The sequence below is a fragment of the Stegostoma tigrinum genome, chromosome 6, assembly GCF_030684315.1.
Source record: "Stegostoma tigrinum isolate sSteTig4 chromosome 6, sSteTig4.hap1, whole genome shotgun sequence".
Classification (NCBI taxonomy): domain Eukaryota; kingdom Metazoa; phylum Chordata; class Chondrichthyes; order Orectolobiformes; family Stegostomatidae; genus Stegostoma; species Stegostoma tigrinum.
The window spans coordinates 13,909,907-13,937,080 of NC_081359.1; the positions used below are offsets into that span (position 1 = coordinate 13,909,907).

General features: G+C 42.4%; 1 protein-coding gene across 5 annotated transcripts in view; it reads right to left on the reverse strand.

Moving 5' to 3' along the window:
• The window catches only part of LOC125453209 (rho guanine nucleotide exchange factor 7-like), a 123,403-nt gene that overhangs the window by 43,884 nt on the left and 52,345 nt on the right, over positions 1–27,174 (reverse strand). For all 5 annotated transcript variants that reach the window (XM_059646440.1, XM_059646439.1, XM_059646442.1 and 2 more), the window contains 3 exons: positions 24,499–24,587; positions 1,267–1,361; positions 381–476 (listed from right to left, as the gene is read on the reverse strand). In XM_059646440.1, coding sequence (XP_059502423.1) covers positions 381–476; positions 1,267–1,361; positions 24,499–24,587 — 280 coding nt within the window. The remainder of the gene's footprint in view (positions 1–380; positions 477–1,266; positions 1,362–24,498; positions 24,588–27,174) is intronic.

Here is a 27,174-nt window from a genome sequence, read left to right on the forward strand (position 1 = left end):
TGATACTGTCAAACCTGCTGAATTTCTCCAGCTATATCTCTTTTTGTTTCAGATTTCCAGCATTTGCTTTTGTTCCGTGTTCTTGTTTTGTTTACAAAATCAACGTATTTGTCTATTTATTTCTTTCTTGCTTATGGAACTTGCCACTCAGTGCCGGTTTCAACAGACTGCAACAGTAATTACACTTCAAAAGTACTTTATCCATTGTAAAGCATTTGGGACATCTAAAGATCATGAAATATGCTGTAGAAATGTAAATTAGAGGAAGAAAAGCATATGCTTGCTGAAACTGTATTTTCTTTTCTGCATCTCATATACATTGAAATATGTAGCAATCAGAGTCCTCCAGTAGGCCGACACTCCCTCTCAGAATTACTCACTTGGTGCATTCTTCTAGAGACTGAACTAGGATTTGTTGGAAAGAACAAATATCTTCCAAGTTGCCCATCAAATATCCCATGTCAGTGGAACTTAACCTGCAAACAGACAAAATATTGATTTTAAATCAGCATATCTGACACACAAACACACATCATCACCTGTGTGCATTTTATTCAATTTGTTCTCATTATGTGGGTGTTACTAATGAGGTCTCCATTTATTACCTATCCCCAACTAGCCTGAGTCCTGGTTTGTAACGGTTAAACGGCTTGCTACACAACTTCAGAGTTAACAACATAGGTGTGGTACTGGAGTCACATATAGGCCTGGACAGGGTAAGCAAGTCAAGATTCTAACCCTGTTCGATATTTACTAACCTATCGGGTTTTTACGATTATCCTCTGGCTTTACATTGCTTATCAGACATCAATCCCAGATGAACCACAATTTTCTCTAACACTGAGAAAACTGAAGACGACATCTCCATTGCTTGTCTCAAAGACGCACCTTTTCCACCACAAAGACCATCTACTCTACTTTCGTAATTCCCCCTTCTCCAAACTTACTTCAGCTAATTTGTTGAAACTATACTTTTGTTACCTCCACACTCATGTCTCCTGGCTGGCTTCAAACCTTGCATTTAAATAATCATTCATCCAAAACTCTCTAGTCCATATTTTAAGTTGCACCTAGTTCAATTCACCCAATACCCTGCGCTCTTGACCTACACTCTGTCCCATTGTAGACTTCCAAGCCCCAGATACACTGTATAAAATGTGTAGGGAAACATACTTACGACACAAGTGAGGATCTTATAGAAAACAGCGTGCTTAAATTTAGCATTAAAAAAAGCACTGAAAGCAAAGTCACAGAAATTGGTCTCACTTATCACTGGCTTGCAGAGGTCGCAAGAAGGTTGACAGAAGTATCGTTAGCTCCTCTGCATAATCGCATTCTATTTCCAGAATATTCTGCAGCACCTGCAGAAAAATAAAGTTTCAGGACAAACGCAATAAAAACTGAGAAGCAGTAAAAAAAAATTTTTCCACGATGAAGTACTGAGAATAAAAGAGGGCCAAATAGCAAGAGGAAAAACAAACTGTTGCTCCCATTGCCCTTCCACAGCTTATATGGATGCACTCTGGATTTGAGAGTCAGATGGGACAGGCCCAGCAGATCAGTTCCATGCACTGGGGCCAGGAAAATCAGGATTGATAGGTCAGAGTGACTAGGTTACTGTACCACAATGGTGAGATGGCATCTCAAACTCATTCCAGGTTCCCGACTCTTTTCCTTTAGCATTCTTTATCAACTTCTCTTTCAATTTGATAGTAGATAGTAAAACTTATTGATCATTCAGAAATTCCATTTCCTTAGCCTGTTCTATGGTCCTTGATTTTTGTCAAGTTACAACATCCACATTGCCTCCTATCTCACTCTGTACTCCTTCTAAAGTAACGCCCCGGCTCCTATGATCCAAGTTCCTTTCACCAGTCTGTGTTCTTTTCCTAGGGCCACATTCAATTCCGGGTCCACTTTCAGAATTTATATTGCATGTTCTACTCTCTACATGTTCAGTTAGTTTTACTAATCCATTGATCTTAGCATCTGATCCTCATCCTGTATATTTAGACAATATTTTCCTCTCTTGTCCCTGCAATGGTAACATCCCTTGATTCACTGGCTCCTTCTGGTATATATGTGACTCTAGTGCCAACATTTGATAGTTCTCCTTTGGGACAAACTGTCTTACTCCATTCTCAGTATTAGTGTGTCCATATTCAGACAGTCATTTGTCTGCTGTATTCTGTTGCTTGTAATTGTCCAATATATGTAGGTATGAGAAGTGCATGGTGACCCATTATTTTCTATTACTTGTTCAGATTCTTTAGGCACATAGGAAGCATCAATTAATGTCAAATTATGTATTCTAACAGTTCATTTGCCACGTTGTAAATTACTGCCTTTCCATCACTACCTATGACCTCATCTGGCCTTTCTCTTTGCAATGTACTAAGTGTCTGAATTGAAATTTATCTTCAATGCTCTTGTGCAAGTCCCTGAATTAAAGTCTATTTTCAATGCCCTCATGTGATGGGATAAGGCTCACTGAATTCTCTCTGAAGCATCAGCCTTAATGAATACCTTTACTATACGCAGAACACTGAGGCATTCAGAAAGAAGTGGATCTAATTGTAGTGTCTTCCCAAGCCAGGGGTGATCACTCATTACTTTTGGAATCTTTGGATTTCTCCCAAACCTAACTGATATGGGCTGCAGCCCTCATGCATTTGCAGTGAATTATTTGCAGCGACTGCCTACACAGAACAGAGACTAGTTAACAACTTCAATGGTTCACCAAGATTTTATCACACAATCAGAATGGCCAAGATGTAGAAGGTGGCAATTTGGCCCATTTATAGAGCTTTCCATCTATTATTACATGATTTCTTCCACAAAGTTAATTACTTAGAGGGACTGTTGCTCCACTGTGTTCATTACCATAGTGTTCATCTTCTGCTTCATTATTAACAAGTTTCACCTCAAGCTGACTGCACACTCCCATTGTCATATAGGAACTTAGCCAGTGCCCACGGTCCAGTCCCGATCCATTTCTCCATATATTATTCACAATGACTTCAAGTCAAACAGTCATACAGCACAGAAACAGGCCCTTCAGTCTATGTTGACCAACAAATACCAAGTTGCACTAATCCCATTTATCCAGACTTGATCCATAGTCTACGCCCTAGCATTTTAAACAGTTACCCAGATGCTTCTTAAAATGTTGTGGAATGTACTTGCCTCCACCTTCCTCTCACACAGCACATTCCTTATATCTACCACCCTTTGGGTGAAGATGATTTTGGTCAGATTTCCTCTAAATCACTTCTCACCTTAAATTTATGTCCTCCGATCTTAGGAATGTCTGCCATGGGCAAGAGTTTCTCATGGTCCATTCTGCCTATGCCTCCTGTAATTTTGTATACCTCAAGCAGATCCCCTCAGCCTCCTCTGTCCAAGGAAAACAAAGCCAGCCTTTCCACTCTCTTCTCATAACCCAGGCTGTACAAACCAGGCAACATCCTGGTGAATTTTCTTGGCACCTTTTCCAGTGCAATCATGTCCTTCCAATAGGGAGTGACCAGAACTGCATACAGTATTCCATCTGTGGCCTAAGCAATGTTTTATAAAGTTGTAATTTGGCTTCCTTACTTCTATGTTCTATGCCTCAGCCAATAAAGGCAAGCATCCCTAATGCCTTCTTCAACACCCTGTCTACCTGTGTGGAGACCTACAGGGATCTATGCACTTACTTTTCTTTACTATATACTATTGTACATTGCCTAAATCTAATTGCCATGTGTACAAAGGGCAAGATAACTTCTCTTATCTGGAAATTATTTTCTCCCAGAAATCTTTTTCAATGTTTCTGAAAACTGTTCCAAATATGTGTTTTAACACCAGTTAATAGAGTAATTTGATCCACAGAAAATGGTCAATCCAACAATTTAAAAACAGGTTTGGAATTAGGAACCTATAGGTGGAATTTTTCAATTTTGTACACAGTCTGGTAAATCTCATTGAATATTCTTCCACAGAAAATCCAGCTTGCTTTCTAATGTTTTCATCCGTAAACTTCAGCGGAATTTCCAAACATTCTTCAGTGGCCAACCATTGAACCTTTAACTCTGAGAATACTTTACAATTTGTTTTGTTTCTAGTCAGAAGCAATAATGTCAATGCAATTTGTTGCTTTTTTGTTCCAGATAAAGATACAATCCATGTCCATAAACCCAGTTCATTCTTCAATACATCCGTAAGGTTTAGCTTCACAAAATACGGTTGGGAAGCCTCATCATGATACTTTGCACTTGGTTTCATTCACTTTTCTCCAAAGTAACTCCAGTTCCAATTTTCTATCTGGGAGAAATGTTTGTTTCCAATCTCCAGCTTTAGACAACCATCCTCTACTCTCATTGTTAATAGAACAGATTCCAAGCCAGTCGGGCAGACTGTAATCAAGATGTTTATGTATTTTCTTTAGGGACGGTGTCTTGATTTCCTCAGTCTTACCCCTCTCAGTCTACACCGCCTGTCCTAAGTGTTCCATCCTGCGCTCAGATAATTAATCACGACCATACGTTCGTTTTTGACCTTGAATAAAAGCATTCACAAGTGCAACCATATTTTAACACTGAATGGCCAAAGGGAGTGGGTCTCGGTCCTGCCAGACATAAGATGTCTTCAGCACCCAGCAATTCATGGTGCATCTTCCCATTCAGGGAAGGTGGTTGCATTGCCTCAAGTAATGAACATTGTAGCAGAAGGCGCAAAGACGGAGGAGCGAGGCCAGGCATATATGATTGCTAGATCCTGTCTTTCCTCAAGGAGCCACTGAAATAAAAAGCATTGTGAGAACGTGCTCAAACCCAAACATTAAAATGTGGTGATGGAATGACTTGCATTTCTACAGCACCTTGTACAACCTCAGGACATCCCAAAGAACTTTACAGGATTACTTTCTATTCTTTACTCCTTAATGTGTTTAACCAAATTCCTCAATATTAATTATAATGTAATATTCCAACAATGTTATTTGACTTAACCACTTCCCGTGGTAGTGATTCTCATCACTCTCTGATAAACAATTTTCCCTCAAATCTGACACTGGATTCATAAGTGACTATTTTATATTTACAGTCTCTGGATCTGGTTTCACCTAGAAATGGTTTCCTTATTTTTACCAGATTGACCCCCTTTCTTAATCTCAGATCAGATCACCCCTGGTGACTTCCCTTTTCTAAAGGGAATGGAGCCACACTATTCCGTTTTTGTTGATAAAATGTTTTAAAACTGAAAATTTAAAAATAATTTTTCCATTAAGTCTTTATTAAACAACAAACAAGTGGCTCACTGTGATCAGTACGGACCATACACCTGTTGAGCCTGTCTCTTCATATTATCTTAATTTCTACGCCACTTTCGCACTCACTCCCCATGTTCCCTTGCTTCCAAGATGCCAAGAATAAGCCGATTTAGTCTTAGGTATAGGTAACTATGCACAGTGCACAACCTCCAGGTACGATCAAATGAGAGGCAATGGCCTAGTCTGATGATAATGATATTTATCATTGGACTGTTAATCCAGAGACGCAGGTAATGTTCTGGGGACACAGGTTCAAAACCCACCAGTTGATGGTGGAATTTGAATTCAATAAAAAAAAATCTGGAGTTAAGAGTCTGATGATGATCATGAATCCACTGCCTATTGCCAGAAAAACCCATCTGGTTCACTAATGCCCTTTAAGGAAGGAAACTGCCACCCTTACCCGGTCTGACCTTCAAGTGACTCCAGACCCACTGCAATGTGGTTGACTTTTAGCTACCCGCTGGGCAATTAGGAATGGGTAATAAATACTGCCCAGCCAGCAATGCCCACATCCCGTGAATGAATAAAGAATAAATTCACAACCCTTTGAGGAAGAAATCTCTTCTCACTCAGTGTTAAATGATTGACGGTTATCCTGAGATTATTGTAAATCGCCCTGGCAGGGGAAACACTCTCAGGTCCCTCCAGCACCTTCCGTGTTTCAGTGAGATCATCTCTCAACTTTTTAAACCCCAGGGGTTATAGAGGCAATTTACTCAGTTTCTCACTGCAAGAAAAACCCCTCATCTTAAAGGTCAAACTGAGTAAACCTTCATTGTACTGCCTCCAATGCAAGTGCCATGCTGCTCATCTCAGGAATCAACTGACTGCACTCTCTATGTGTGTCGCTTCTGGACTGAACATAGTTTGATGTGGCTGTGGAGGAAGCTTCATGGCTGACAGTGCACTCTACAGCTGATGAATGTCATTGGCCCAACATTGATTGATGTCTTTTTCCTTCTTCTGGGCTTTTTCCACCGTCTGGTCATTTCTTTAATCCTCTATTTTTTCCATGCCCTTCCTGACTGCACTGTCAACACAATTTACTCTGCTTCTCATAAAAGGGCAATCCTTCCATTCTTGGGATAAATCTGTTGAATGCTCATTATACTGCCTTCGCCAAATGGTACAAGCTTAGAAAGAGTAAAGTAGCGGAAAAACTAAAGAGATAACATTTCCAATGTCTTCAAAGGTGATAGCACAAATTAATAAAGCTGCATACGAGAAGCAGCTGTAAATTTTGGCATTATAAATTAAGACATCAGGTCAAACCGAACCTTTGCTAAACACCAGCTGGGTAACAAGGCAGGCACATTGTGACCAGTATCAGCATATCTGCCAACAATATTAAACTAACATGAATCTGGATCTCTGGGGAGACATATCAACAATTCCAGATGACACAAAGAAAAGATGCATGACAAGTTGTGAAAAGAACTGGCAGTGACCAGGATTAAAACAACAAATTAATAGTTCAGCCAAGTGGCTTTCAGGTTAAATTTGAGGTGATAGATTTCAAGAGGGAGTACAGAGGAAATATAAAACAAGAACTCAAGAAATTGAGGAGTTTGTTTCCTTAGAAGAGTGTTAAAGCAATGGGAAAGGTGCAGGAGAAAGTGAAGAACAACTGATATAAAGGCAAACTTTAAAGAACAGCATCTCCTCTTAGAATGAGCAAGTATAGATCTAGCAGATATGAAGGCCTAAATACTGTAAAACACAGTAGGTGTTAATCCACCTTGGGCACCAATATAAAACCTGCTGCAGCGAACAGACAGCAGATTTAGCATCCCCTCCTAGTTTTCTTTATCATGGTTCACTTGGTAGACACAGACCTGAAACAGTAACTCTGTTTTTCAATCTGCAGCTGTTGTCAACACTCCTATTTCCAACATTTTCTGTTTATGGAGTGGAAACCATTCTGCTCATTCCACATCATCAAACATAACTATTCATGCATAAGGCATGGCATGGAGAGTTGTGGGGTATTTGATCCTACACAGAATCAGAGCTAAATCTCTTATTCCTGCACTCCACATTCATCTGTCCTTCATGCATTCTTGCAGCAGTGAGATCCCACACTCTCTTTCTCAACTAGTTTTCCAGCAGTGATTCGTTCTCAAACAATTGTTACAATTACTGGTCAATTGAAGACCAGAGTTCATTAACTCCACTTCATATTATCCTGACAGTTCTATGCTACAATAGTAATGGGCCTGTTGATGAAACACAGACTAAATCTCCAATGATTCTACAACTAAGGTGAGGAAACCTCCTTCCCCAGCCAAGGAGAGCTTTGGGATAGTCAAAAGTTATATGATCCTCTCAAATGGGCTCTACTTAGTATGTCATGCCTCAAATTACTCATAGACCATGCCCCAAAATACAGGTGATACAATCTGACAGAAACCTATTTTGTTTTCATCTGAATGAATTAATTCTAAATGTTTCAATTCACTCTGCCCACTAGAAGCCTGTTTCAAAAAACTGACTGTTCACTGACTGAAACATGAAATCACTTTCGCATTTGAAAGAATCAATCTGTCGGCCCTGTCCAGTTTAGCTCTTCTTTGTGCAGCAGGGTTGCCTAATCAGGTCCGCAACGATTCTCCATAACTCTCACTCAGGTGCTACCTAGAAAATGGCAAGTGCAGCCCTTAGGTCCTCCCTGAACAAGCACTGGTCTCAACTAACTGAGCTTAGTGCAGTTCTTTGTTACTGACCCCTCTTCAGCATGCACTGCAACTCAGTCAGACAGTTGGAAATTAAGCTCAGAAGAAAAGGCTGGCTGTCCCTTGAGGTCACTATTCATCTACGAGCGGAATGAGTGAAATCTGTAGCAGCTGATCTGGCACAGGTTGACACTAGTTTTCATTGGGGTCCCTTGGCTCTTGCATGTTGTACTGGGCTGGTTGCCTAATGCCTTGCAGCTCCACAAGTTAGGCAGTGCTGGGGAACAGCACCTGCTCCCACAGCGACCCATCAAACTCAGGCTATGGCTACATGCTTGGAAACACAGCAGCTGATGGAATAACCTTTGCAGACAATCAGGCCACCAGTTTATTTGAAAGGAAAGAAAGGGATTGCATTTCTACACTATCTTTCTCAACCTCGTTACATCCCAGAACAACTTCCAGCCAATGCAGTACTTTTGAACTGCCATCACAGATATAAAGCGGCAGGCACAAAAGATCCACAAAGTGAAAAGGCCAAATAATTTGTTTCAACCACAAGGATGCTGGATAAACATTGGTCACAAAACTGGGGTGAATTTCCTAATTCTGTACGTGAATTGTGGGACCTTTTCTGAGGCGAGAGAACAGACAAAAACAAAGGGGTCCTCCAACAGTTCAGCACCCTCTCAGTGCTGACCCTCCGGTACGGATTCTGACTGTACAGCATTCATTGAGCGCTGACCTTGCAATATTACACCTTTCCCTCACAGATTCTACCACTGTGCAGCACTCCATTATTCATCCACCAACAGCACAACACTCCTTCAGTAACGAGCTTCCAACACTGCAAAGTCCCTCAGCACCAACCTATCAACAGGAGCACTCCAGTCCATAAGCAGTGACCCTTCAACAAAGCAGCTCTTCCACTGACTCTTCAACAGTGCAGCACTTCCCTCAGTCCTGAGCCTCTGACAGAGCTGTGCTCTCTTCACTCAAGGACTGATCCTCCAACATTGCAGCACTTTTTCAGAATGATCCTCCAACTTGAGGTAGGGCCTCAGCACTGATCTTCTGACATTATACCACTCTCTCTGTACTTAGCTTCGGATAATACAGCATTCTCTCAGCACTGATCCTTCCACAGTACAAAATTCTGTCAGCACTGTCCCTCATTACTGACCCCTGACAATGCAGCGCTCCCTCAGTACTGATCCTCTGACAGTGCAGCGCTCCCTCAGTACTGACCCTCTGACAGTGCAGCACTCTCTCAGTCGTGACCTTCCAACAATGCAGTATTCCACTCCCTCACTATTGACGCTCCAATACAGCAGTAATGTATCCCCTCATTACTATACTTGAGGTGCCAGCCTTTATTATGTGCTCAAGTTTCACAAGTAGATGCAGAACCCTATTCTCCTGATTTAGAAGATGAGCTTCATATCCCTGAATTTACAGGTGACTGCCAGTGATTTGGCTGAGATTCACTGCAACACTCCTCATTATCCAGGCATTGAACAAATTGGATGGTGGGGGTAAAATGAGCTACAAAGTCACAAATGCTCCTCTCTCGAGGAGGAATCCCCTTTCCAGTGCCTTCCTGAAATCCGAACAATTTCGATGGATCACTGACTCCTGTAGTCCATTTGTGTTTCCAGGCAGGAGAACAATCCTATAGATGTAACTGAACCCCTAGAATGAAAGTCTCTCCAGACAAAAGCTCCTCAGTGACCCTTCAACAAGAACCCCGCATCTCAAGTCCTAAACCCCAATTGCTGATCCCAAACCCGCATTCATCATTCGCACTGCAAAACCTGGGGTAAACACTGATTCAGCTCAGTCGTCTTCTCAAATGTGTGTTTCGGATACACTCACCCAAACCAAAGGCAGCAAACTAACGCCCTCACTCCCACCTAAACAGTAATATCCGTCTGGGCTGAGTCTGCTTTATATCAGATATTGAAACATCAGTAACATTCTCTGCCAGTGCTACAGTGATCACCTCATTTCTTCGCTCTTTCTGCCTCATGTCCAGACTGCTACAGGAACCCATGAAACATCACCGGCCTTGATTCAAACGTTCAGGGTTATTACAGCCACACAACAGCACTCTCTTCAGTGTGTGCTTCGCTGATCTACTGCATCCCAAAATCTGCAGATTCCAACAAAACGTCCAGCAGCTCAGCACCCTGCTGTTCCCCCGACCACACAGTACGTATCTTGTAAAACCACGCCACACCGTCTCAGAAGCAGGGCCCAAGGCACAAAAAAGACAGCCTCGAACAGAATGGGACTGAATGACCTACATAAGAGACGAACCCGTCACTAGCTGGCAGGCACAGAGTCACAACACAACCACTCCAGATGTCCTCAAATCAACCCATAGGATAATTAAAAAACAAAGTCAAACTCCAGCCGTTGCATTTGTTGGGTGGAAAATCAGGAGGTGAATGTTAACCCCCCCAATGTTTACACTCGGCAACTGCTCCCCTCGAACAGATCTCTACATTATAAAGAGTAATACTGGGATCAAATCACCAATCTTGTGCTGCTGACTGGAAACCATACTCTCAGAAACATAGGCTCAAAGAGGCCATTGATCCCACTCTGTCTGTAAATTAGATCATGGCTGACCTGTGTCTTAACTTTATATGCTGTGCTGGTTTTGTAACCCTTGGCTAGCTAAGATCTATCCAACTCGGTTTTTAAATTATCAATTGACACCCAACCTTAGCAGACATTGCAGGGAGGAAAGTGGGAGGTTAGGGAAGGAAAGCACCCATTCTCTCCGATCTTACATGTGAAAGAGTGTTTCCTGACATCAACCTCAAATGGCCTGGATTTAATTTAGCTGTGTTCCCCCAGCTAAAGGCAGGGTTTTATCTATTCTATCCTATAAAATGCCTTGGAACTAAGTCTGCGGAAAAAAAAACAATAATTTGTTTCACTATTTTAACAATAAACACTTTTCAATTTGATTTTCATTTAATCAACTGTATTCAAAATAACACAAGGTAAAGTTACACAGCCTCAGGGGATGGGATACAATGTTAGAGTCATGCATAGGTTGAGATACAATGGCAGAAAGCCCAACTTTCAGTCCGGGATTATGGGGAAGTGGGGGAAGAGGTTGTACTGGGAGTCAGACCAGACCATCAGTGAGAGTGGAGGACGCTGTCACTTCTGAGATGGCTGGGCAGAATGCCTCCTTGGCAACTCAAAGTTTACAGATAAAGAATAAAACATAAAATGTTCACACTGCTCTCATCCTCTTCTTCTCCATGACAACCCATGCTACCAAATACCTTCCACTCGACACCACTGGTGACCTAAACGAGCCCACGTGCAGGAAGTGTCACCAGCTGTACAAGCTTGAGCAGCGACTAAGAGTCACTTAAGTGCATCTGTGAGGCAGCAAACTACAGGGACAGCATGTTCATACAGGTGGTCACAGCACAGGAGAGGAGCAAGCAGGCAGACAGGGAGTGGGTGACCACCAGACAGTCCAGCAAAAACAGACAGGAAGTGCAGGAGTCCCAGAGGACCACACATGAACAGGTTTTCCATTCTGAATATCGATGAGGGTGATCGGACCTTCATGAGGTGCAGCAAGACTCATGCCTGTCACATTATGGATGTCCCAGCTGCGCCGTTGGGGAAGAAGAAAAGCAGAAGGTCAGCACTGAGAGAAGATCCTTTAGTTAGGGGAAAAGACAGGTGTTTCTACAGATGTCAACGTGACTCCAGGATGATTTGTTGCTTCCCTGGCGCTAGAGTCAGGGATGCTTCAGACCTCTGAGGAAGGTGAAACAACAAAAGTCATGATCTGTACTGGTACTAATTGCATACACGGGAAGGAGCATGCGATCCGACAAAGAGAATTTAGGGATCTAGTTGAAAATTGGGAAGTGGGACATCTGAAGTAGTAAAGATTACTCCTAGTGCTGCATGCAAGTGAGTATAGAAATGGGAAAATAAAACAGTCAAATGTATGACTGGTAAGATGGTAAGGTGGGAGGGCTTTAAATTTCTAGGACACTGGGGCTGGATCTGGGCTGCACAATCCAGATGGGTTGCATTTGAACAGATCCAGGATTGAGATCCTTGTAGGTCTTTTGCCTGTACTGTTAGGGTGCCTTGAAGTAACTCAGCAAGTGAGAGAGAACCAGGAGAGAATATCTGAAATAAATAACAAGGTGCATGAAATGCTGCAAGAGGTAGACAACACTAAAATTGAGAATAAGAAGTTAATATTTGAAGGGGGAGTGAAGGGGAAAAAGTAATAACTTCTAAATCAGGGTCACACTCCGTTTAAGTGAATGCACAATATATAATCAATAAGGTTGGCAAGTTACAGATTGCCATGTGGGATGATGGCCTTGAGGTGTTAACAGATCTGGCTAAAAGGACAGGACTGAGTGCTATATTTTGATGGTTATTCGGTGTTCTGAAAACTAGAAAGGTAGGAAGAAAGGAAGGATGGTGTTTTTGGTTACAGGCAGCTTTACAGTCCTGGAGAAAGAGCATGTTTTAGAGGGTTCAAGAACACGCAGCACAGTGGCTCAGTGGTTAGGTCAGCACTGCTGCCTCACAGCACCAGGGACCTGGGTTTGTTTTCAGCCTCGGGTGACTGTGTGTGTGGAGTTTGCACATTCTCCGTGTCTGTGTGGGTTTCCTCCGGGTGCTCCGGTTTCCTCCCACAGTCCAAAGGTGTGCAGGCTAGATGGATTGGCCATAGTAAATTCCCCATAGTGTTCAGGGACGTGTAGATTAGGTGGGTTATAGGTGAATGGGTCTGGGTGGGATGCTTTGAGGGTTGGTATGGACTTGTTGGGCCAAAGGGCGTATTTCCACACTGTAGGGATAGAATCAATTCTGCTACAGCTGAGAAATAAGAAGGGTGCAATTACAATCGCCCAGTGTAGTATATGGGCCACCAAGTGGGAAGAACAGAGGGACAAATTTTCAAGAGAATTCTAGGCAGCTGTAAACATCATAGTTGTAATGAGAGAACTTTAATTACTGAGACAATGACGATATAATCAACAGAGTAAAGGAGAAGCAAGGGAAAGCGTTCATAGATTGTGTTCAGGAGAATTCTCTACAGCAGTTTGTGTCAAATCCAGTGAGAAAAGAAGTATAGCCTCCTTCTTGAGAATGGGGGAGGCACAGTGATTGTTGTACCATTGGGTTTAGGATGATGGTGCAAATAGACAGGAAATGACATCACCAACACAGGAAATGGCATCACCAACCCAAGGAAATCTAAACAGATAAATAGAAAGCGGGACATAACACCAGCGCTTCGTCGGAGGCTCACTGATGATGTTACCTAGAATGGTGACGAAACGTCTGAAAACTAACCTTCCAGCTCAGCGAGCAAACTCACATCCAGAACCTCAACCTGAGCTACAAATCTTCTCAAAACTCGCTAGACATTGGTCAATTCAGAGTAAGAATAATCAACAAGCACAGAATCAACTCTTTTTTTTAAATATTCAGTCACAGGGTGTGGACATCTCTAGCTAGGCCAGCATTTACTGCCCATCTTTAATTGCCCTAAGGGCATCAAGAGTCAACCTCATTGTTGAGAGTCTGGAGTCACATGTAGGCCAGACTGGGAAAGGATGGCATATTTCCCTCCCTGAAGGAAATTAGTGAACTGGATAGATTTTCTTTCAACAATGGTTTCACTGTCATCATGAGACCCTTAACTGCAGATCCTTTATTGAATTCAAACTCCACCATCTGCCATGGGAGGATTTGAAGCTGGGTCCCCGGACATTAGCTGAGTTACCGGATTAATAGACGAATAATGGTACCACAAGGCCACTGCCCCTTCAACGGGGCAAGAACAGAACAGAGGCCAATAGATTGGAACCAAATGTTGGTAGTAGTAGTATTAGGTCAACAATGGACGTCAAACAGGAGATGATTCGCATATGGTCCAGCTATATTAAAGGTAAAATGGTTGAGGGCCAAGCTGAATAGAGAAGTTTTGGAAGGAAGGTAAGATAACCATCAGGAGGTATGAAGAGATTACTGAAAAAGAATGGCAGCTGTTTTAAAAGGGGATCTCAAATTATTCAACAAGCCCATTAATAGTAAAAAGGGTGACAAAGGGGAGGAGTAAAGCTGATTAGAGTCCAAAAGGATGATTTACAATTGGAGGCAAGAGGTTAGAGATGAATACTCTGCATCTGTCTTTACCGATGAGTCAGATCCCGCCCAGTCCTGGTGACCGAGGAGGAAATTCAGTCACTAGAGTTAAACTTGATAAGGAAGAAGTGTTAAGTAAGCTACTGATACTTAAAGTTGACAGGCACCAGGGGCAGGATAAGATGTATCCAAGGATGGCAAAGGAAGCGAGAGTAGAAGTTGCAGACGCACTGGTAATTCTCCTGGAATACTCCCTGAATTTGGGGCATGGTGCTGAAGGATTAGAGAATTGCAGAAAGGTCGTAAAGACTGGCCCAGCAATTACAGACCAGCCAGTTTAACCTCATTGGTGGAGAAACTTCTGGAAACAATTATTTAGGATGAAATTAATAGTCACATGAAATAATTCAATTTAGAAGAGGCAGCATGGATTTGTTAAGGGACAATTGCATCTAATGAACTTGCTGGAATTTTTTGAAGTGGTAACAAAGAGGATTGAAGAAGCGAAGGGTTGATGTGGTACACATGGATTTCGGCGATACGGTGCCATTCAACAGAATTGTGAGGAAAGTTATGGGTCATGATCCTTTCCACAGAAACTTGATGAAAGTTTCATTTCAGGGCCAGCCACAAAGAAATTAAAAATCAGCAGAATTCAACGAGAGAACATGATACACTGAGTTCAGTGCTCCCGCAGTTTAGTCTAAAGTGAATCTGATAAGAGATTTTCATCCAGCTATGAAATCAGAAGGTAACTAGGTCAATCACAAACAGCAATCTGTCAGTCTGCATGCTTTTAGGGAGCCTGATTTCAGGATGTTGGGAACTGCTGGTCTGTGCAGGGACATGGGAAATCACAATGCTCATTTGCCTATTGAGACAGCTGGTCAGTTTCCTTATCCATCTGATTCCATTGTTTATGTGCCCACACAGAGTAGCAATTCTAAGAAGCTGCTGAGTAGCCACTTGGGAGTAAAGTTAACAAGGTAATTCAAATAGACCGTGAAAGCAATTACTAGAGGCATCAAAAATTGTTAATATCAGGGACACACTGCACTCAAATGTTGCATACGGAACTCAGTGATTTTCTCTCAAAGAATCCTTTATATTGGCACTGTAAGTAGCAATGTATAAACTTTTCACTGTACTCATTTGAATTCATGGGACAATACAGCTAATTCAATTCAATTCTTACTTAAAATTAATTTTGTTCATGGCTGGGATTGACGTGGAGTATGGGAAAGTCACATCTCATGATCACTGATGTGAACACTGCCAGTCTACTATACTGACACACACTTCAGTTCCCCTGAGGCAGGGACAAATCAGAATATCCAACGACCAGAAAATCTCCCTGTTTATTAACATCACCACTAAAATGTACAAGTGCCAACTGTAAACATCGCAATGTTGAAATGGAGGCAGGATCCTATGTGGAACATTCTCCTTCCTCAGCAGTTGGGGAATCAGAATGTAAGTGGTTTGTATCATTAAAATGGATAGGATGAAAATAACAAGCAAGGGAGCTCCATCTCCTTCCACAGTCACAAACAGCAGACATTGTAATTTCATAAACACAAAAATTATCCAAGTAAACCTGATCTAAGATCGTAGACTTGCTCACCAAGCCAGTGTGTTTGGTCTCAAATGTTTTGTCACCCTTCTCAGCAACATCGTCAGTGCACCTCCAGTGAACAGTTGGTGTTCTGTCCCACTTGTTACTGATGTCCCTCGGTTTGCTGGGGTGGTTGGCATTACTTCCTGTTCCGTTTTTCAGTGGCTTGCATATCTGGTCGAGTTCAATGCGTTTGTTGATGGAATTCCGGTTCGAAAACCAGGCCTCCAGGAACTCCCTGGCATGTCTCTGTTTAGCTTGTGCTATTATGGATGCATTGTCCCAGTCGAATTCGTGTCTTTCCTTATCTATGTGTACTGAGACCAGTGAGAATTTGTCATATCATTTGGTGGCTAGTTGGTGTTCGTGTATCCTTATGGCCAGTTTTCTTCCAGTGTGGCCTACGCAATGTTTCTCACAGTCCATGCATGGTTTTTTGTATATTGCATTTGTTTTACTGGTTGTGGGTATGGGATCCTTTACATTCATCAGTAGCTGTCGCAGGGTGGTTGTTGGTTTGTCGGCTACCCTATACGAGTAATCTTGTGATCATCTCTGATATGTCTCTGATGCATGGTAGGGTGGCTAATGTGTCTGGCAGTGTCGTGTCTTCTTGTTATGATCTGTAACAGAGGTAACAGCGGATTGTGCTTTTTGGGTATCCATTCTTTTTAAAAACTCCATACAACTGTTCCTTTTCTACTTTGCGCAGTTCCAGGTTGCTGCAGTGTGTTGTGGCTCATTTTCATCAGGACATCATTCAAACAGGCCACAATGCACTGTAACCCAGAACTGCACAAAGCAGAGCAGGAACCCTTATATGGAATTTTTAAAAGGAATGGATACCCAAAGAGCACAATCCGCCATTACCTCCGCAAAAGACCGCAACAAGAAGACACAAAACGGCCAGACATATTACTCACCCTACCATACATCAGAGACATATCAGAGATGACCACGAGACTACTCAGACCCCTAGGTATCAGGGTAGCCCAGAAACTAACAACCACCCTGCGACAGCTACTAACTAACATAAAGGATCCCTCACACAACCAAAAGAACCAACGTACAATGCAAGGACTGAGAGAAACATTACATAGGCCAAACTGGAAGAAAACGGACAATAATGATACACAAACACCAACTAGCCACCAAGAGACATGACCAATTCTCACTGATCTCAATACACATGGACAAAGAAGGACACAAATTCGTCTGTGACAACACATCCATAATAGCACATGCCAAGCAGAGACGTGCCAGGGAATTCCTCGAGGCCTGGTATCCCAACTGGAACTCCATCAACAAACACATTGAACTAGACCCGAAATAGAAACCACTGAGAAGCAGAACCGGAAGTAATTCCGACCATTCCAGCAAACCGAGGCACATAAGTAACAAGTGGGTCACTGACCCCCCACCTTTAAAATGCACTTGAATGAAGCTCTTGAAACGTTATGACATTCAAGGCAATGGGCCAAATGCTGAAAAGTATAGATTTAAAGGTGCAGTGATGATGTTACCTGGCAGGGTGACAAAACATCTGCATTCAAACACACCGGCTCGCTGAGCAAGTCTACAACATCATCCACTACCCGAACCACAAATCTTCTCAAAAACTTTAAACCTAATCTGTATAGTTTCTGAATAAAGTCACAAAAACACAGGATACAGTTCCTTGAACGTATTTACCTCCTCCGACCCTTACAACTTTTCAGATAACGTAGGATCTTCCACTCGTGGCGTCAAACTCAATCCTGATTTAATTCCATACCTCCAGCTGAGTGGGCCTAAAGCTCAATACATATCCCCACTTTTATCTCCTCCTTTAGGGTTATCCTTAAACCTATCTGAGCTCTTTTGGCCGTGTGTCTTAGCATTCTCATGGTTTGCTGTTAAATTTTGTTTCTTAACACTTTTGTCAGGCATCTCAGGAGGTTTTATTACATTAACGAGAACAGAAAAATGGCATATTTTTGTTATTTATTTCACACCAATGGCAAGTGAAATTTTATGAAGCCCATTTTAATTTCAAAATATACACTAAATGCACATAACTGCTTCCATGAGAAGTATTTATTTTAAAGCCATAAAATCATATAGCACAAAAGAGGCCCTTTGGCCCATTAAGCCTACACCAACAAAAGCAGCCAAATCTATACTTTTCAGCACTTGGCCCATTGCCTTGAGTGTCATAACAGTTCAAGAGTTTCATTCAAGTGCATTTTAAAAGCTACAAAATATGCCACGTCCATTATACTTCCAGGCAGTGCATTTCAGTTTCACGCTACCCTCTGGGTGAAAAGGGTTTTCCTTAAATCCCCTCTAAACCGCCTGTCTCTCTTCTTAAAATGATGCCCCCTTATTATTGGTCCTTTAGCTAAGGAGAACAGCTGCTTTCTATTCACCCTGTCCAGGCCCCTCATAATCTTATACATGTCAGTCAGGTCCCCTCTCAGCTCTTTTCTAAAGGAAACAACCCGAGTTTATCCAATCATCCTTCATTGCCAAACTGCTCCATCCCAGGCAACATCCGGGTGAACATCCTCGGCAGCTCCTCCACTGCAATCTCATCCTCCCGATAATGAAACGCCCAGAACTGCAAACAGTGCTCCAGCTGTATTGCACAGTTCCAACATTACCTCCCCGCTCTTATAATCTATGCCACAGCTGATGAAGGCAAGCATCCCAAATGCCTAACTATTTCATTAACATGTCCTGCTGTCTTCAGGGATCTGTAGTCAAGCACCTCAATATTCCTCCGAGCTTCCAGGTGTCCTGCAAATCATTGAGTACTCCCTTGTTTTGTTATTTCTTCCAAAGTGCATCATGTCACATTTATCAGAGCTGTTTGATCTGTCCATTTGACCAATCCACCTATAGCCTCCTGTAACTTAAGGCTTCTTCCTCGCTGTCTACCATCCAAGCCAATCTATGTGTCATCTGCAAGGTTACCTATCATCCCCCAAATACTTTTTTTTAATCTGTATATCCATGTGCTCAAACTTTGCTTCCTTCACAGTCACGGATGTGAAAATAACTGTTTGAGGCCAGCATTTATGGTCCATCCTGAATTACACTTGAGAAGGTGATGGCAAGCAACAATATGAGCTGCTGCAGTCCAGGTCATTAACCCAGCCGCATTCAAGGAATGGTGATATATATTACCAATTTAGTACAATTTTTGGCTTGGAGGAGAAATTGCAGATGATGATTGCCCCAGCCATCTGGTGCTCTTGGCCTTCAAAGTGGTAAAGACTGTAACTTTGAAAGGTGCTGTTGAAAAAGCCTTGGCAAGTCACTACAGTTCACCTTGTACATTGTACATACTGCTGCCACCATGCATCAGTGGTGTACAGAGTGAGTACTGATGGCGATAAATGGGGTTCTTAACAAGTTTGCAGCTTTGTCATGGACTGACTATTGAATTTCTTGAACATTATTGCAGCAACTTTCATCTAAGACTGAGGGAAAGCAAGAGATGGTTAAAAGAGATGTGGCTAATAGGGTGACCAAGACTGAGAATTGAATACTAATGTTATTCGTCAGTTAAAAAGGACCAACTATAAGGAAACAGAGTTGGGATAGCACTCTTCATAGAGGATGAAATCAGTAAATTAATGAGTGATGATCTTAAATCAAAGGATCAAGATGTAGAATCAGGTTGGGTGAAGCCAAGAAACAACAAGGGCCAGCAAACATTAATTGTGGCTGTCTATTGTCTGCCAAACAATTAGGATAATGTTCAGCATGGTACAAATCAGGAAATAAAGTTGTGTGCAATATGGGTAATACAGTAAGAATGAAAGACTTTCACTTGTGTACAGACTGTGTAAACCTAATTATTTCTAATGCTGTGAATGATAAATTCCCAGTATGTCTGTAAGCTGGACTTGTACAGCAGTGCATTTTAAAATCAGCTCAGAATTGGACTTTTAGATTTACTGTAATGTAGTGAGAAATGATTAATTAATGATCTTGCAGCAAAGGAGCATTTAGAAAAGGGAACGTACTATAATAAAATTTCACATTCAGTTTGAATGTGGTAGTGCTCATTCTAGAACTGAAGTTTTAAATCAAAACAAAGGAAATTATGAAAGTATAGACGAGCGAACTGGCTATGGTGGATTGGGAAAATATAGTGAAGAATTTGATGGGAGGCAGGAAAAGGCAAATACTTAAAGAAATACACATCCCTCCAAGGCACTTCTACCCAATTAGAATGGTAAATTAACTATGGCTGGCCAAAAATACTGATGATTACGCGATAACAAACGAAGTGGCTCACAAGGATTCCAGACAAAGTGATAAGCGCGAGGATTGGTAGCAATGGAGAACTCAGCAAAGCATATCCAACAAAAAACAGCAAACAGAATATAAAGGCTTGTGAAAAACGTAAGGAAGGACAATAAAATCATCTTTTGGTCTATGAAAAAGAAAAGATCAGCTAAAGCAAGTGTGAGCTCATTATAGGTGGAGACAGGAGAATTTACAGTGGAGAATGGGGAAATCGCAGAGAAACTAAACAATTACATTGTGTCTGTCTTCATGGAGCAAGATATCAAAAATCCCACAGAATTGCTTGGCACACAAGGAACTTGTGAAACTGAGGACCGAAAGAAATTAGCATTAAAAGAAGTAGTATTTAATAACACCCAAAGTCCAACCTGACTGCCCTGGTCGACCCATTGTCTCCACCTGCTCCTGCCCCACCGGACTTATCTCCACCTACCTCAACTCCATTTTCTTCCCCTTGGTCCAGGAACTCCCTACCTATGTCCATGACACCACCCAAGCCCACCACCTCCTCCAAAACTTCCAATTCCCTGGTCCCCAACACCTCATCTTTACCATGGACATCCAATCCGTATACACCTGCATTTCCCATGCAGATGGCCTAAAGGCCCTCCGCTTCTTCCTGTACCCCTCCACTGACACCCTCATCCGCTTAGGTGAACTTGTCCTCACGCTCAACAACTTCTCTTTCAATTCCTCCCACTTTCTATAGGCAAAGGGAGTGGCCATGAATATCCACATGGGCCCAAGCTATGCCTGCCTCTTTGTAGGTTACGTGGAACAATCCCTATTCTGTACCTACACTGGCCTTGTACCCCACCTCTTCCTCCATAACATTGATGACTGTATCGACGCTGCTTTGTGCTACCACGACGATCTCAAACAGTTCATCCACTTTACCAACACCTTCCACTCCAACCTTAAGTTCATCTGGACCATCTTTGATACCTCTCTCTCTCTTTCCTGGACCTTTCTCTTTCCATCTCTAGCATCCACCTGGAAACCAATCTCCATTTCAAGCCCACCTATTCTCACAGCTACGTAGAATACACCTCCTCTGACCCACCTTCCTGCAAAAATGCCATCCCCTATTCCCAAATCCTTCGCCTCCACCACATCTGCTCCCAGGATGAGGCATTCCACTCCCGCACATCTCAGATGTCCTCGTTTTTCAAGGACCGCAACATCCCCCCCCTTCAGTGGTTGAGAACGCCCTTGACCGTGTCTCCTGCATTTCCTGCAAGTCATCCCTCACATCCCTCCTTGCAATAACAAACAAAAGAGTCACCCTTGTCCTCATGTACCACCCCACCAACCTCCAGATCCAACGCATCATTTTCCGACACTTCCGCCATGTGCATTCCGACCCCACAACCAAAGACATTTTTCTCTCCCCACCCTTATCTGTTTTCCAGAAGGACCACTCACTCTGGGACTCCCTTGTCCCCTCCACATTCTCCTCCATCCCCACTACATCCGGCATTTTTCCCTGCAACTGCAGCAAGTGCTACACCTGCCCCTATGCCTCCCCCCCATCCCCATTCCAGGCCCCAAGAAGACCTTTCACGTCAAGCAGATATTCCCCTGCACATCTGCTCATGTGGTATACTGTGTCCACTGTTCCCGTTGCGGCCCCCTCTAAATCGGGGAAACCAAATGGAGGCTTGGGGACCGCTTTGCAGAACACCTACGCTTGGTTTGCACTAAGCAACTGCACCTCCCAGTCAAGAACCATTTCAACTCCCCCTCCCATTCCTCAGACGACATGTCCATCCTGGGCCTCCTGCAGTGCCACAATGATGCCACCCGAAAGATGCAGGAACAGCAACTCATATTCCACTCGGGAACCCTGCAGCCTAATGATATCAATGTGAACTTAAGAAGTTTCAAAATCTCCCCTCCCCCAACCGCATCCCAAAACCAGCCCAGCTTATCCCCACCTCCCTGACCTGTCCTTCCTCCCACCTCTCCCCTTCCACCTCAAGCCGCACCCCCAAGTCCCGCCTGTTAGCCTCATCCTGCCCTCTCGACCTGTCAGTCCTCCCTGGACTGACCTATCCCCTCCCTAACTCCCCACATACACTCACCTTTACTGGCTCCATCCCCGCCTCTTTGACCTGTCTGTCCTTTCTCCACCTATCTTCTCCTCTACCTATCTTCCATCTGCCTCCCACCCTCCCTATTTATTTCAGAACCCCCTTCCCCACCCCCCACTTCTGAAGAAGGGTCCAGGCCCAAAACATCAGCTTTCCTGCTCCTCTGATGTTGCTTGGCCTGCTGTGTTCATCCAGTTCTACACCTTGTTATCTCAGATTCTCCAGCATCTGCGGTTCCTACCATCTCTGCAAGTATTTTTAAAATTACTGGTTTGCAGATTGATAAATCCCCTGGTCTAGATGAACAACATCCCAGAGTGTTAACATAAGTGGCCGCAGCAATAGTGGATGCGTTGGCTTTTCTTTCAAAATTCTAAAAAATATTTTGGGAAGAAAGGAGAATGAAGAATGATAGAGCCATTAGCGTGGCATCTGTAGCAGGAAGGATGCTAAAGTTTATTATAAAGATGCGATAGCTGGATACTTTGAAAATCATGATAGAATTGGATATTGTCAATATGGATTTATCAAAAGGAAGTCATGTTTAACAAACCTGTTGGGTCTTTCTGAAGGAGTAACGTGTAGTAGAGATACAGAAGAACCAGTGGATGTGCTGTTTCCATATGGCTTTTAATGAGGCTGCATACAAGATATTGTTAAACAGAAATGGATAATATGGAATTGGTGCTAATATACCTCTATGGATTGAGAATACATTAAGAGAAAGCAGTGAGAAGGAATAAATGGGTCACTCTGAGAATGGCAGGCTGCCATTTGTGCAACACAGCAAAGATCAATGCTAATTACAAGTATTTTTAATCAATCTGTTCAGACATTTTATGACATCTCTTGATACAGGTGGGACTTGGACTCATGCCTTCTGGCCCAGAGGTATGGACGCTACCTTTATGACTTGAGGATCAGCATGGGGATCATAGCTGTTCACAATCTACATAAATGTTATGGTTGAGGACAAAATGTAATATTTTCAACTTTCACAATCACACAAAATCAGGTGAGAACGTGAGTTGTGATGAAGATGCAAGGAGATTTTAAGCAGACCTGCATCGACCAAGTCAACTGGAGAGAAAATGGCAGATGGAAGGTATGTGAATAAATATGAAATTATCTGTTTTGGTCAAAAAAAATTAAAGCATTTCTTAAATGGCAGGAGATTCGCAGATGTTGACGTCGAAAGGGACCTAGGTGCCCTTGATTAAGAGTTGCTGAGAGCTAGCATATACACACAACAATCAAAGAATGGTACTTTTATCTTCATTGTAAAGAGTTTGTATACAGAAGTACAGATGTCTTCCCACAAATGCAGAAAGTCTATGGTATTGCATTCAGTTTTGGTCTCCTTATTGGAAGAAGGATACATCGTCAAACCAACAATACAACAGAAGTTCACTTAACTAATCTCTGGAAGGCAGAACTATCTTAAGAGGAGAGAATGAGGAATATGGGCCTATACATCCTAGAGTTTCACAAACTGAGGAGTCATCTCATTGAAATTTTCCAAATTCATAAAAGGCATGACAGAGTAGGTGTCAACAGGATGTTTCCTCAAGCTGTTGCTGTCTAAAACCAAGGGACAGAGTCTCAAAATAAGGTGTAGGCTGTTTTAGACTGAGATGGGAAGGCATTTTTTCATTCAGAGGGTGCTCAATCTTTGGAATTTCTAACCAAAGGGAAACTCAATCAATGAGCATGTTCCAAACAGAAACTGCTAAATTTCTGGAGACCACTAACATCAATGTATATGAATAAAGCACATGACAGTGATGTTGAGGTAGATGATTGCCCATGATCTAATTGAATGGCAAAACAGACCTGGATGGGCAGTATGGTATGTTTCTGTTCCCAAGTTGCTATGAGTATTCCCTCACACTCCTGTGGCATGTGAACAGGTTTCAGGGAGTTAGAAGGCAAGTTAATCCCTGCAGAATTCCTCACCACTGAATCACTCTTGCAGTTTTCTTAATGACAATGTTTATTTTTCCTTAAACTACATTCCTTAACAGATTTTGCCAAAATTCATGAATAAAACTCTTCCTCATCAATTATCATCACAGCTGCTGATGACCTTTTAAAACCAATATCACCAAAAGGACATAGAGTAACTTTTATCAACTACTTCATTACCAGAGAGCTTTGTTTTGCTGACCCTACTAACGAAGCAGTCACATTTTCTCTGAGAAACTGATATACATTGATGCAGACACACAGGGGCTGTAAAAATCACCCTTCACTTTCATGTTTTGTTAAAATGTCTTCAAATTAATAGATTTTAGCACAAAGTTCTTCATCAAATCCCACTGAAGACAAACAGGATGTGTCACTCACCACATTGTAGTAACTTTTGCTAATTGGTGGAGTTTCAAATCCTTTTTGAGAACTTTTCAGAGTTGCTGACTTTGGCGAGACCGGTTTCTCTGCAGAATGAATCAGTTGTCAAAGCTTTTAACTAACAAACATCAAACGTTTAGCTCACAACATTAATTGGCATCTGAAACCAAGCCAATCCTATTTGATTAATTAAACTGAAATGTCATTTCATTTTCATTAAAATAAAAAAAAACAGCAAGCTCCCACAAACAGGTGGGAGGTGCGAGGACAAATGGGAGTCAGAATGGGAGATAGACAGAGAGAACTTGCAAACCCTCTCAAGGCAACTGTACCACTCACAACTCTAGTGATCAAGACGCCAAATGGGTCATACTAAAGAAAGAACAGCCCCACATCCAGTTCTTGCTTTTCCTATAGTATAAGCAACCAACCTTGCTGTTCTCCTCTACACATCTCTTAAAGATACACCAGTGACCAGACCTATTGTCAGCAATCCAACTGAGTCCAGAGGTTGTGTGATCGCTTTAATGTCATCTGAACATTGTGATTTGACAATTTAACACTTCATATTTGCCTGGCTTATTTTTGCATGTATAGACAAACTAGATGACCTCTGCCTGCTTCACACTTTAGATCTCGCTCAAACAAGTTTCAAAGTAGTGGATGTTGAGGTGAACCTGATTCTGACTGACAGCATTTTCTGGTGAAACTCCTGCGGTAAGATCCATCATTCAAGCCACGAGGCTCAGATGCCTGTGAAATAGTGACCTGAGTTTTAAGGTCAGACCTGTTCACATGGTCACCAGTGACAACAGCTTGGTCTAGGCCTCACTGTACTGCTTTCTGAGTGTTCGAGAATTACTCTATGTAGCAGCTTCACACTGTCATGAATATCAATGTCTTTTTAAATCCTTTTTGTGACACAGGTATTCCTGGTCATACCATCACTTATTGCCCATTTCTAACTGCCTTGGAGAAGGTGATGGTACACCACTGCTATTCACCTCCCGTAGGTACCCCAGAAACAATGCTGTTAAGAAGCAGGTTTTCAGATAGTGACTCAGAACTGCACTCATAGGGCTATATGGCACTGAAACAGACCATTTGGTCCAATTTATTCATGCCTACCAGATATGTGAATTTAACCTAGTCTCATTTGTCAGCATTTAGCTCATATTCCTCTAAATCCTTCCTATTCATGTACCCATTCAGATGCCCTTCAAATATAGCAATTATATCAGCATCCACCACTTCCTCTGGCAGTCCATTCCATACACGCACCATCCTCTGCGTGAAGAAGTTGCCCCTGAGGTCCTTTTTAAATCTTTCCACTTTCACCTTAAACCTATGCCCTCTAGTTTTGAACTCCCACACCCTAGGAAAACAACCTAGGCTATTCACCTCATTCATGCCCCTTATGATTTTGTTCACGTCTATAAGGTCAGTCCAGAGCCTCCCATGCTCCTGGGAAGAAAGCCCCAGTCTAGTTCTGAATTGAAAACTTCCAACACAGGAAACTGCAATTGTAGCTTCAGTTTTACTGTGTGAATTATGAGGTGCAAAGAACAGAGATTGCAAGGTTGTGGCATTGCCAGATGTGCCATCTTTAACATTTTGAAAGATTAGCTGGCTGGACAAGAACTTTGATATGTGCCATTTAACATGTGGAAGTGACAGAGGTTGTGCGCTTTGGAACTTATAATTGGAACTCAGTATATCATTTAAATAAGAGGCTGTATGATCCATGGATAAGCAATCACCTAAAGTGCAAAACATAACTAAAAATGCCGACAGATGATCACAATGGGGCGAGAATACAAAACAGTAGAAGTTACAATAAGTTACCCAAACCTCTGGTCAGTGGGAACCCTATCTAGAGTAACAATATTCAATTGTGGACACCACATCTCAAAAGAGCCTTGGAGGAGCTATAGCAGTTTCACTGCAATGACACTGATAAAAGGGCTGAATTATGATGCCAGAGATGTTCTGAAAGGCATCCAATGTGGTGCCACATAAAAAGTTATTGCACAAGGTAGGAGCTTACAGCATTGGTAGTGACGTATCAGCATAGGTTGAGTATTAGTTAACACACAGGAAAGAGAGAGAGAGCGAGACGAGGCAGTGGCCTGGTGGTGTTATCACTGGACAATTAATCCAGAGTCCCAATTCACGTCTGGGGATCTAGGTTTGAATCCCACCACAGCAGATTGTGAAATTTGAATTCAATATAACAAAATGTCTTGAATTAAAAATCTACTGATGACCATGAAATCATTGTCAATTGTTGGAAAAACCCACCCGGTGCACTATTTTCCTTCTTTGAAGGAAATCTACTATCCTCACCTACATTTGACTGCAGACCCTCAACTGCCCTCCAAAATGGCCACACAGTCACATCTATTGCTGGCAAGTCTCAGTGAAGAAATGAAACCAGATGGACTAACTCACATCGACCTAAGCACCAGGAAAGTCCTGGCTTCATGCTGAGAAGACATGACATTGTGTTGTGTGGCACAATCACTGTGCTAAATGGGACAGACTTTAAAAAAATCTAGTAACTCAAAACTGAGCATCCATGAGGTACCATGAGTCATCGACAGCAGCACAATCTGCAAACTCATGGCCCAGTGTATCCCCCACTTAACCATTATCATTGATCTAGGGGATCAA